Genomic DNA, 12,353 nt, shown 5'->3' with positions numbered 1-12,353 from the left:
ATGTGCTGTGAGATGGCAAGTGCCAGCAGTCTGTGCTGCATAGACCCAGCCTGTGTAGACATTTGTTGACTGGCTGCCTTTTTTTCAACAGGCGTGGTGTCTGTCTGTTTTGAGGGAGACAGTGATGGTTACATCAACTTGGTGGCCTACCCTTATGTGGAAAGTGAGACTGTGGAGCAGGATGACACACCAGAGCGGGAGCAACCTCGGCGCAAACACTCCCGCCGGAGCCTGCACCGGTCAGGCAGTGGCAGTGACCACAAGGAAGAGAAAGCCAGCCTGTCCCTCGAAACCTCTGAGAGGTAAGGGGGTGGTGAGCAGGGTGAAGGTGCATGACTGGTCCTGGCATTACAAACACTCAAGACCTCTCTAGAGTCCTGACACATGGGGAAGTAGGGCCCAAGCTTGGGGAAAGATGGCTGGTATTCTTTGGCTACCACCTGAGTGTGTCACATCACCCCAGTGATGCTGCCTTCTGTGTATGGATGTAGCTGGTCAAGAGAGAGTGATGGTGAAGATCTCAGCCCTTCAGAAGCAAGGACTCCCTATGCTCTGTGCTCTCCAGCTTTGTTGTGTCTCACACATAAGGTCGAAATGCCTTGGTCCACGGTGAGGTTGCACCTGCTTTCAGACCTGTAGGACTGCCCAAGCGCAGTGAGAGGCCATCCAGACCAGTGTTCTTTAAGGGTTCTGTACAAGGTTCTTTGACCTCTATGAGGTCAGCTGTTAACCCTTTCCCTGCAACTAAAATTTAGTTTATTGCATTGGAAATTATTTTTCTTGTAGATTAGGAAAATAGTGTATAAAGCATTGTCTCTCTTGATATTTTATGCAAGGAATGTGAACTCTCATAGGGTAGCTATCATCAAAAGGACAGACAATAAAAGTGTTGATGAAGATTTAGAGAAATTGGAACCCTCTTAAATTGGTGATGGGAATGTAAAATAGTGCAGCCACCCTGGAAAAATAATTATTCTTCAGAAAGCTAACCCCATCAATGCTACTCCTAGGAATAGGAGTATTTACCAAGAGAATTGGAAAAATAGATTCAGACACAAAACTTGTAAACAGATGTTTATAGTTGAATTATTCCTAACAGCCAAAAAATGAAAACAACTGTGTCCATCAGCTAATGAATGGATAAATAAATGTGGTGTATCCATATAATAGAATATTATCCAGTGATAAAAAGGAATGGAATGCTCATATGAGCCACGACAGGGATGAACTTTAAAAACTAAAGTGCTGAGTGAAAGAAGTCAGTCACAAAAAAACACATGTGATTCCATATATAGAAAATGTTCAGAATAGGCAAGTGCATGAGACAGGAAGCCAAGTTAAGGTATACCAGGGGCTGAGGGGGAGAGGAGGATAGGAAGTGACTGCTAATGATGATAGTGTTTGTTTTGGGGGTAATGAAAGTGTCCTAAAAATTAGATAGTGGTGAAGTTTTATAACCTTATAAATATACTAAAGAAACCACTGAGTTGTAAAAAAAAAAAAAAATTTTAATAAAACTAACGTAAGCTAAAAATAATGTGAGCTTCCTGAAACAAGGTAAAATCAAAATTCTATGACTAAATTACTTTATATTTAATTTGGGGGCACCTGTCTGGCTGAGTGGGTGGAGCATGCGACTCTTGATCTCTGGATTGTGAGTTCGAGCCCCATGTTACTAGGTATAGAGATTACTTGAAAAAAAATCCTTTTTTTAAAGTATATTTAACTTCACTTAAAAATAAGTTTCAGTGAATAAGATCTGTGCCTCAACTTAGAAGTTAGATTTGGGACTTTTCTTATATGCGTGTGGCAGCACATTAGTTTATCTCTGACATCAGGTCAGTTGAGCAACACGTGCTGTGCACCCTAGTTCCTGAAGCAGTAAGAGCCCAGAGTGTTCCGGCTCTCCTTACTCCCATTGATGGAAGAGGACACACTCACATCGAAGCTCACAGAACCCCGTGAGACTCTGGCTGAGTGTGTGATGTTTCCTCTCTGGGCCAGATCTGCATTTCTGGAGAGGAGAGGCCTTCACTCTGAGTAAGCAGGGTCTCCAGGAGTTAAGCTTTTTTTTTTTTTTTTTTTAATTTAGATTTTAGTTATTTAACATACAGTGCAATATTGGTTTCAGGAGTAGACTTCAGTGATTCATCACTTCCAACACCCAGTGCTCATCCTAACAGGTGCCCTCACTCATCTAGCCCATGTCCCCGCCCCCGCCCCCGCCCATCAACCTTCAGTTTGTTCTCTATCATCAAGTCTCTCTTGTGGTTAGTTTCCCTCTCTTGTCTCCCCCCTCTTCCCATACGTTCATCTGTTTTGTTTCTTAAATTCCACATGTGAGTGAAATCATATTGTATTTGTCTTTCTCTGATTGACTTATTTTACTTAGTATAATACATTCTAGCTCTATCCATGTCATCACAAATGGCAGGATTTCATTCTTTTTGATAGAGTAATATTCGTGTGTGTGTGTGTGTGTGTGTGTGTGTGTGTGTGTGTGTGTGTAAAATAGACTCTGGTCTGCAGAAGCACTTCTTCAGGGCTTCTTGTTCATTCCCCAAGGGGCTTCCTCTTCACTGATGATTGTGGGACCTAAGCTTAGTCATTCATGTGACAAGGAATGTTCCCCAAGTCCTCAAGCCCATAGCTGGCATTGAAGCCTTTCTCTCAATAGCTCTTTAGAGTGGGCTTTCTTTGGTCCGCCAAAGGTACAGAAATTGCTTCTCAAGTCATCTGGTGAAAAGCCAATGAACATAGAATAACATCAAAGTCTACCCATGTCCAGGTTCAAGGCTCTGCTCTGAAAGTGACAGCTCTGTGTGCAGTGACCAGACCTCTGGCCCGTTCTCAGAGGCACTAAGTCACTTCTAGGAATGCAGCTTATTCTTCACCAGGGCCAGAGCTACAATACCAAGGGTAATGCCAGGAGGAATGGGTGCCCCGTGCGGGCACAGAGGACTTATTTGGGTTTACTTGGCAGATGAGTAAGCCTTCTTGTTTCTTAAAGAGGATCACAAAGAAAGCATCCATGAATGGCCTTAGCCATGCCCTCACCAGAAGAAAATGAGAGTTTTCTGATGCTGAGAGGCATTGGTGGCTCCTCTACTTTCAGTTAAAGGGGAAAGGGATCTCTGCCCGTGTCTCTCAGCCATTTCACCCAGTCTGTCCAATCACCCTGCAGGGGAATGTCAGCAATTTCTGGTACACACCAGCCCTAGTGGCTGGCTCAACTCTGCATGACTTTCTCCATCTACAGTTAAAGGAGAGGCCAGAAGTTCTGGGGAGGACGGTGGCATTTGATATTGCTGCAGTGCTCTGCCTCTGCTCGGAGCTGCAGGCTTGCTCTGCCGTTTGCAGCGCACATGGCTTCTCCAGTGCTTGGCTTGGCTTGGCATGGTGAAGGAACATTGCAAGTTACTTCAAAGAATTTTGTGTTGGTGGGAAAAAGGAAGTTGTAGTAAAGTCCTAATATTTTCAGTTGGAGTCACCTTCTCAATAAAACCCCTTTGTGGTTTGACTTATTTTAGAAATAAAATCCCCTTACTGAAATGGCTTCATGACTTCCACAGGCACAAACTTTGTCCACTGAGAAAGTTTCTTTGGGGCCTATCCTGCCTTTTTTTCTTTGATGTTTTCCTCTTTCTTCCAGGTTGATACACAAGCAGACAGACATTCATAAGCGTATAATGTCAGCATATGCTTTCTTTAGATCTTATTAAAAATTTGGTTGTAGATGTGGACAGAAATATGATAGTTACTCATGTTCTTGACAGTGGTGTCCCATGCTCCACCCTATATTTGTTAAGTGTGTGACTGCACGTTTGTCAATTTTTGTATTTTTTTAAATTGTAAAGTACATCTAACAACGTATCATTTTCACCTTTTTTTCAGTGTATAGTTCAGTAGTATTAAGTACATTCACACTGTTGTGCAGCGATCACTACTGTCTGTTCTCAGAACTCCTTTTTATCTCTGCCAGAAGCTCCACACCTGTTAAATAACTCTCCATTCCCCTTCCCCCCAGCCCCTGGCAACTGCCTTTGTATTTTCTGTTTCTGTGAATGTGCAGTTCCCTCAGATGAGTGGAATCATACAGCATTTCTCCTTTTGTGTATGGCTTATTTCACTTTAGCAGGATGTTTCAGGGTTCATCCACGTTATAGCATGCGTCAGAATTCCATTCCTTTTATTGCTGAATGACACTCCATTGTATGGGCACACCATGTTTTGTTTATCCATTTATCCACTGATGGACACTTGGGTTGCTTCACCTCTTATTTATTGTAATGATGCTGCAAATATTTGTGTAGTTTCTATTTGAGTTCTGTTTTCAGTTCTTTCAGGTATATACCAAAGAGTGCAATTGCTGGGTCATATATGGTAATTGTACGTTTAACTTTTTTTTTTTTTCCACGTTTTTATTTATTTTTGGGACAGAGAGAGACAGAGCATGAACGGGGGAGGGGCAGAGAGAGAGGGAGACACAGAATCGGAAACAGGCTCCAGGCTCCGAGCCATCAGCCCAGAGCCTGACGCGGGGCTCGAACTCACGGACCGCGAGATCGTGACCTGGCTGAAGTCGGACGCTCAACCGACTGTGCCACCCAGGCGCCCCTGTACGTTTAACTTTTTGAGGAACCGCCAGACTTTTTCATAGCGGTTATACCATTTTACATGCTCTCCAGCAATATTTGAGGGTTCCAGTTTCTCCACATCCTCTACACTTGTTCTGGTTTATTTTTGTGATAGCCTTCCTAATGGATCCGGAGTGATCTTCATCATGTAATTTGGTGCAAAGAGTTATTTTTCAGACAGTTTTCAGAGACACAAGTATAAATACTACTTATTGCTCACTTTTATGCACTCTTGCATCTGGGGTCCCTGTGTCACCCGTCACCAGGGTCTGGTGCCACCAGGGTGGCAGATTAGGTCTGATCCAGGTCTCCTTCACCCTTTGCACTGAGACCCCAGAGGGTGACTCATCTGAGCCCCTTCAGCAATGTGTTATGTTCTTCCTTCTTAGCTCCCAGGAGGCAAAGAGTCCGAAGGTGGAGCTCCACAGCCACTCAGACGTCCCTTTCCAGATGCTGGATGGCAACAGCGGTCTGAGTTCTGAGAAGATCAGCCATAACCCCTGGAGTCTGCGCTGTCACAAGCAGCAGCTGAGCCGCATGCGCTCGGAGTCCAAGGACCGAAAGCTGTACAGTATCCTTGTTACTACTTAAGTGGTGTTCCTTGCTGCGACCGTGGGTAGCTCCTGTGTCAGGATACCTTCTGGTACCATGGCCAGGGCCCTCTCTGTTCAGGAGCCCCACTTGTTCTCATCTCCCTTTTTCATAGGCTCTTTGTCGTTCTTTTTTTTTTTTTTTTTTTTTTTTTAGTTTATTTATTCTGAGAGAGAGCAAGCACACGTTGGGGAGGGGCAGAGATGGAGAGAGAGTCCCAAGCAGGCTCTGCACTGCCAGTGAGAGCTGGACTCGGGGCTTGAATTCACAGACCGTGAGATCACAGCCTGAGCCAAAACCAAGAGTTGGATGCCCAACTGACTGAGCCACCCAGGCACCCCTGTTATTCTTTGTTTTATTGACATGTTTTTTTCTGTCTTTTGGGGCTGGTAAGCCTGAAGCTTCAACTTGGCAGTCTAGAAGAGTGCTGTTTGGTAGAACTTTCTGAGACCGTGGAAGTATCTGTATCTGTGTTTAGTATGGCAGCCACCGGCCATACTGAGTAACCAAAATGTGGCTGCTGTGCCTGAGTTACAGAATTTTATACTCACTTAAATTCAAATTGCCAGATGTGGCTAGTGGCTACCAGATTTGTCAGTGCAGGTCTAGAATCAGGGATCTGCGTTTGTGTGCACACGTGCATATGCACACATACATTTCTCCACTCCCAAAAGATAATAATTACAAAGTGGTACTTTTTTTTTGTCCAAAGAGAAACACCATACCTGAACAGCGTATAATAGTCTTTAAGATGGTAAACGCAAAGAAATATTATAAAATGGGAATTCTGCTGGTCAGTTACTATCTGAAGCAGTAGGCAGTAAATGACTAATACTGAGAAACTGAGGGGAATGTGTTGAGGCCTGTTTACTCAGTTTTCGTAACAGTCATTTGAAGGAGAAAATGTTACGATGCCAGTTTAAAGATGAGGAGATGGCTGGGCGCCTGGGTGGCTCGGTCGGTTGAGCATCCGACTTCGGCTCAGGTCATGACCTCACGGTTTGTGAGTTCGAGCCCCGCATCTGTGCTGACGGTTCAGAGCCTGGAGCCTGCTTCGAATTCTGTGTTTCCCTCTCTCTCTGCCCCTCCCCTGCTCACACTCTGTGTCTCTCTCTCTCAAAAATAAACATTAAATTTTTTTTTTTAATAAATAAAGATAAGGAGATGGAAGCCCAAGGAGGTTAAGTGTTGTGCCCAGGCCCATGAGAGGCCAAAGCAAGATTCAAGAGCCCATGCTCTCGGGCACTGTGAGATATTTCTGCAGCCCTTTTTAAGTTTTATTGTCATTTGTTTATAAGTTATTGCAGATGATGAAATTAATAGCCAAATTTAATGGTTTTCTAGTAGATCTTCTTTAAAGAATTAGGAGATGTTAATATGTGCATCATCGAGCAATGCCAAGTATGTTATCATCCAAGACTGTGGTTGCTTCATGGTCCTCCAGTATGGAACTGAGGTCCAGGCTTGGGCCATGATGACTTTTGGCAGCCTTGTGACTAGCCTGTGTACCTTTATCCAGGGTGGTTGCAGACCACAGATTTAAATGAGGACATGGGTATAAATACCAGCCGCCCAGGACCATAGAGGCATTTTGAGCAGAAGGTCCTAAAAGTACTAAGGGACACGCTGAAGTATATAGTCCACTGGTTTGAAGTTTAGTCAGTAAATGGCAGGATAGAAATGTATTATTTATTTACTTACTTAAAGTTTTTTTTTTTTTTAATTTATTTTGAGATAGAAGAGTGTGGGAGGGTGCAGAGGGAGAGGGAGAGAATCCCAAGCAGGCTCCGCACTGTCAGTGCACAGCCTAATGTGGGGCTTGAACTCAAGAACTGTGAGATTGTGACCTGAGCCGAAGTCGGACGCTTAACTGAGCTACCCAAGTGCCCTGACAGGGTAGAAATTTAAATCCATCTTTTCCTAAGATTCCTGTTTGGAAGTGGTAAACCTGATTTCTCGTGTTTGTGATAGTGCTGTGAAGATGTCTTCCCTATTTCTTTTAGGCCTGGATGCGGTATGGCTTGAGCAGGGCCTTGGTTTACTTACGGTGCCAGGAATGCATGTGAATCTGGCAGACCTTCTTTAGTTTGTGTATGCCTACCAGACAGAGTAAAGTAGAATAAAATAAATGTGATGGTATCAGCAGATTGTCATAGATCCATACCGTGGAAAATTATTCAGCCATAAAAAAGGAATGAAATTTTGTCACATGCTACAGCATGGTTAAAACTTGAAAACATTTTGCTCTGAAACAGCCAGACACAAAAAGACAAATATGAAGTATCTAGAGTAGGCATACTCATAGAGACAGAAACTGGAATGGCAGTTCCCAGACATGGGGATGTGAAGAGGAATGGGAGTGTGTGTAGTGGGTACAATTTCTGGTTTCTGTTTGGGAACATAAAAAAGTTCCAGAGATGAAGGGTGATGGTGGTTGCACAGTAATGTGAATGTACTTAATGCCACTGAACTGTGCAGTTAAAAGTAGTTAAAATGGCACGGGGGTGGGGGGGCGGGCAGTGCCTGGGCGGCTTAGTCGGTTAGGCGTTCAACTCCGGCTCAGGTCATGATCACACAGTTTGTGAGTTCAAGCCCTGAGTCGGGCTGTCTGCAATCAGTGCAGAGCCTGCTTCAGGTCCTGTCCCCATCTCTCTCTTCTTCTCCCCAGCTACTGCACGTGTGTGCTCTCTCTCTCTCAAAACTAAATAAACACGTCTAAAAAATAGTTAAAATGGTAAATTTTGTTATGTGTATTTTGCCACAGTAGAAACATTTTTGAAAATAATTGATAGGCCTGTGGTGCCTATCAATAATTTGATAGGTCACAAATTGAGAATTTGTGAGGTGAATACAGATTACATTTAAAGAGAATGCCCCCTTTTATAGAAAAACTTGGTTGTGGTTTCATGGTTGGGGCTGATGGTGAGTGTGGCTGTTACTCTCCTTGACGTGGTCCAGAGTTCCTCTTGCTTGAGAACGTGGTGCACCACTTCAAGTACCCCTGTGTTCTGGACCTGAAGATGGGCACCCGGCAGCATGGTGATGATGCATCAGCTGAGAAGGCGGCCCGGCAGATGAGAAAGTGCGAGCAGAGTACGTCAGCTACACTGGGTGTCAGGGTCTGTGGCATGCAGGTGAGTTGCCCTGGTGAGAGCCTAGCTGCTGCCGCCCACGTGTTTGGGGTTGCACATGTGCCTGCCTGCTATCCATGCCAGGTGTCCTCCGGGCCCACAGTGGTCCAGAATCTCCTCCGAGAGGGTGAGTGCCCCACGGGATGCTGAGTGCATCCTTATAGGTATGTTCCCTGAGCCCTCTCAGCCTTACCTGATGACCTTTGGGCTCCAGACACAGAGCCACTGTGAGAGCCTGTTGCCTTAACATTGGGACGATTAAGGCTGGTCAGAAGTACTTTTGACAGTGCCTGCCCAGGGCACTATACGGTCATCAGACCTTTCTGGTGCTCACCCCCTCTGTCTCCTGGGCTTTCAGGTATACCAGCTGGACACAGGACACTACCTCTGCAGGAACAAGTACTATGGCCGTGGGCTCTCCATTGAAGGCTTCCGCAACGCCCTCTATCAGTACCTGCACAATGGCCTGGACCTGAGGCGTGACCTTTTTGAGCCCATCCTGAGCAAACTGCGGGGCCTGAAAGCTGTGTTGGAGCGGCAGGCATCCTACCGCTTCTATTCCAGCTCCCTGCTTGTCATCTACGATGGCAGGGAGTGCCGGGCAGAGTCCTTCCTGGACCGCCGGGCCGAGATGCGTCTCAAGCACCTGGATACTGGGCTCCCTGAGGTGGCGCCACCCTGTGGCCCTAGCACCAGCCCCAGTAGCACCAGCCCTGAGGCCGGCCCCTCCTCTCCACCCAAGGTGGATGTCCGCATGATCGACTTTGCACATAGCACGTTCAAGGGCTTCCGGGATGACCCCACCGTGCATGATGGGCCAGACCGAGGCTATGTGTTCGGCCTGGAGAACCTCATCAGCATCATGGAACAGATGCGGGACGAGAACCAGTAGGCCCCGCCCTGGGCCCCCAGAACCCCTTCCTCTCCACCCGCAGGCAGGGACCATTGCTCTGACTGAACTCGCCGTGAGGACACACAGACTTGCTTTTAAAGGGTTATATTTCTCTTTGGTGTAAACTAAAAGAAATGTTTTTAGCTGTAGCCTGGAATCCATATATATAAAGTGAAGGAGGGCACAACACACATCCTCACAGCCAGGCTTCTTTAGCTCTACAGTTCTGACTGCTGTGTCCAGGCTGACTTAGGAAGGAAGAGGTGCCCTTGGTGGATGGGCTTGGCAGCAGGGACAGGGTGCCCTTGGACGTTGGTTTCTCTGGCCTAGGTCTTTGGGGTCTGTGGCTATAGGGCCCTGCAGGTTTTAGGGTGAAGCACTGGGCTGGTGCAGGGTCCCTCTGTGCTCACTCATCCTTTGTTCCTCAGAAGTAGAGGATTGGGTGCCCAGCTCTTGGGGACTTTCTAGTCTGGTGGTGTGGGCATCAGCCAGTGCTTTAACAGATGCCCCCAGGATACCACAGGGCCAGTTGCACATAGCTGGACCCGTCCTTCTCAGTTCTGACCTTGGCGTGAGGCTAGATTCATGAAGCTGTGCTGAAGCCAGCTTTTGACAGAGAGTAGGCCATGGGATTCCCAGGCACTCTTTGGCACTTGAGCCTGCTCCTCTTCCTGCCTGCACACCCCAGCCAGCCTTTCTCACCAAGATCCCTTGCCTGAAGAGGCTACCCCTTCCTGCCCCACTGAAGGGGTCCCTGCTGTATTTGCCAAGGAGAGTTAATGTCCCAGCAGGCTCCAGGGCCTCTGGTGGCTCTGGCCCAGACAGTATTTGCAGTTCTTGGGCTATGGGTGGGAGTCCTCTTCCTCTAGCTTGGGCAGCTGTGCTGCCTCTGGATGGGCTGCCCGTCCCAGGGCTCAAGGGCTGTGGTCCGCTCAGGGTGTCACCTTTCCCCAGGCTAAGCTCAAGGCAGCAGCCCCATTGTAAGGAACTCCAGTCGTGGGAGGGAGAGCTTTTTTTAAGCTTGTCTTCTCATAGGGACATTGTTTGGGCCCTGGGTGCAGGTGCCCAGATTCTGCTAATGAGTTTTGTCTTATCATTCCTGGGATCCATCAGTCTGTCCATTTCTCCATCTGCCAGCCCTTGTTACTTGGGTGGGATCTTTCCCCTGGGCTGTAGCCTTGTTTATTAGTAAATATTGATTTCCATCATGCTTTCCTCAGCAAAATAGTCTTTTCCATTTCTGAGATGAGCTTTGGCCCTTGTGCCTGTTGTCAGCAGGTGCTACCTTTTTACAAAGAACTGGTAGCAGATGAATTGTATGAGGTATTTCCCTGCTGGCCCAGCACCTTGTCTGTAGGCCTGGAGTGTGGCCCTGCTCAACAGTGTGGTACAGTGAAGGCCCAAGGGGCAACCCTTCTTGTGGTTTCAGTAATTTTTGCCGCCAGCCCTTAATGGCACAGAGACCTGCCACCTCTAACATGTGGCCAGGAGGTGACATGGCACTCAGCCATTGCCATGGTTAGTGCCCTCACCTCTGGGCCTAGGGCCGCTGTCATTGTCACTTTTGGCATGGCCCTTGTTTGGGCATTAAAGGTAAGCCTGCCAGTCTGTATATGAGAAGCCTTGATAACTGGTGGACTACTTTCCTAGTCCTTAGAGATGCAGCCTCACACATTTTAAACGGGCTCCTTGATGGATCCCATCTTTCTCGGCCCTCTGATCCTGGTGCCAGTGGTGGGCAGGTTCCCATTCCTTGGGGCTGGGAGGGACAGCTTGCCTGTTTCTGGTCAATAATGACCATCTTTCTTGTACCATTCTGTGGCTTCAGCCATAGGAGGAGTAGCTCTTCATTAGTGCAGACCGTCGTTTCCTGGCAGGGCAAAGGCCAAGACAGAGTCAGGGGCTGCTTGGGACTCCCTTCAGTTGAAACTCTCCAGCCTGGTGATGTGCTGTGCCGCCTCAGTTCCTGTATTTGGGGGAGCAGATGCTGCCCCATTCTCTTCGTAGTGAGAGAGCTATACCCACTTATCTTCAGTGTTTTCCTGGCACTAAAAAGAGCAGAAGGGTCTGGGATTTGCTGCTTCTCCATTAGGGCAGGACCCCTCTTTTCGGCACTTTTGACACTGGGGGGACCCAGCTCTGTTACCTGGTGGGTGTTGGGCTTGTGTGTGCACACATGCGCTCTCTCTCTGCCTCTACTCTCTCCCTGGTCCTTGCCAGAGAGCCCTGTCCCTGCCAGGCCCTGCCTTCCCAAACCCCAACTTGGGACCAAAGTACAACGCGGGATCATGGGTTGGGGCGCTCAAGTGACCCCCCTCTATAGTGCTTACTTGGGCCAAGTCAACACCAGCCCCCTGGGCTAGGGGGGGTGGGGTGGGACCGGTGGTGCTTAACGAGGAAGGGGACCAGTGTAGCAACTTGCAGGAGACCCCACCTCTCCCTCCCCTCACATTGGGGCCTGTGCAGTGGGTGTGGGGGTTTCCCCAGGGGCCAAAGCCCTGGGCTAATTCAGTAGCCGCTGCTCACTCGCGCACATCTGGCCACGTGCACGCCCCCTAGATGCAGATTGCTTGGAACTTTAAAGCTGTTCAATTTGGTTTTGTTTGTGTTGATTTAAAAAAATATTTTAATGAGAAAAATTGGAGCACCCTGGGAAGGACGTGGTTCCTTTGCTTCTCGGGGCACCGTAAGGCCTCGTCTCTAGGAATCGTTCTTTGCTCCACTTTCCTGGAAGCTGCCTAAACCTGCCCAAGCTGCCCCAGGTCTGCACCCTCTTCCACTCTCGGCTCCGCCCACGGCTGGGCCACTGCGTCTCCTTGGGACCTTGCGTGCGGGGGAGGGGTGCTCGGGCCTTGGGCCCGGCGGCCCCTTTCTGTACACCTAGCGCTGCCCGCCCCGCTTGTGTCTGAGGTCGTGTATGTCAAAATAAAGCCGCTAGAAACTGAGCTGTGTCCGCATCTTTGCAGTCCCGCGGCTCCCGGGAGGCAGGTCCAACCCCATTGCCCCGCGTCCCTCCGCCGAGTCCCACGAGCCGCTGCGCCGGGGCGGGGCCGGAAACGGCCGCGCGGCAGCGGACCCCGGCACCCGTCGGCGAGAAAGCCT

At 48.1% G+C, this 12,353-nt stretch overlaps 1 protein-coding gene across 3 annotated transcripts in view; it reads left to right on the top strand.

The window, feature by feature from the left end:
- Window positions 1-12,196, top strand: part of IP6K1 (inositol hexakisphosphate kinase 1) — a 61,605-nt gene extending 49,409 nt beyond the window's left edge. For 2 of the 3 annotated variants that reach the window (XM_047849862.1, XM_047849863.1), the window contains 4 exons: window positions 92-302; window positions 5,027-5,208; window positions 8,187-8,362; window positions 8,718-12,196. In XM_047849862.1, coding sequence (XP_047705818.1) covers window positions 92-302; window positions 5,027-5,208; window positions 8,187-8,362; window positions 8,718-9,251 — 1,103 coding nt within the window. In that variant the 3' untranslated portion in view covers window positions 9,252-12,196. The remainder of the gene's footprint in view (window positions 1-91; window positions 303-5,026; window positions 5,209-8,186; window positions 8,363-8,717) is intronic. The other variant, XM_047849864.1, reaches the window with a different exon arrangement.
- The last annotated feature ends 157 nt before the right edge of the window (window positions 12,197-12,353 follow it).

This window comes from Prionailurus viverrinus, chromosome A2 (genome assembly GCF_022837055.1).
Source record: "Prionailurus viverrinus isolate Anna chromosome A2, UM_Priviv_1.0, whole genome shotgun sequence".
Taxonomy (NCBI): Eukaryota; Metazoa; Chordata; class Mammalia; order Carnivora; family Felidae; genus Prionailurus; species Prionailurus viverrinus.
This window is presented reverse-complemented; position numbering and strand designations above follow the sequence as displayed.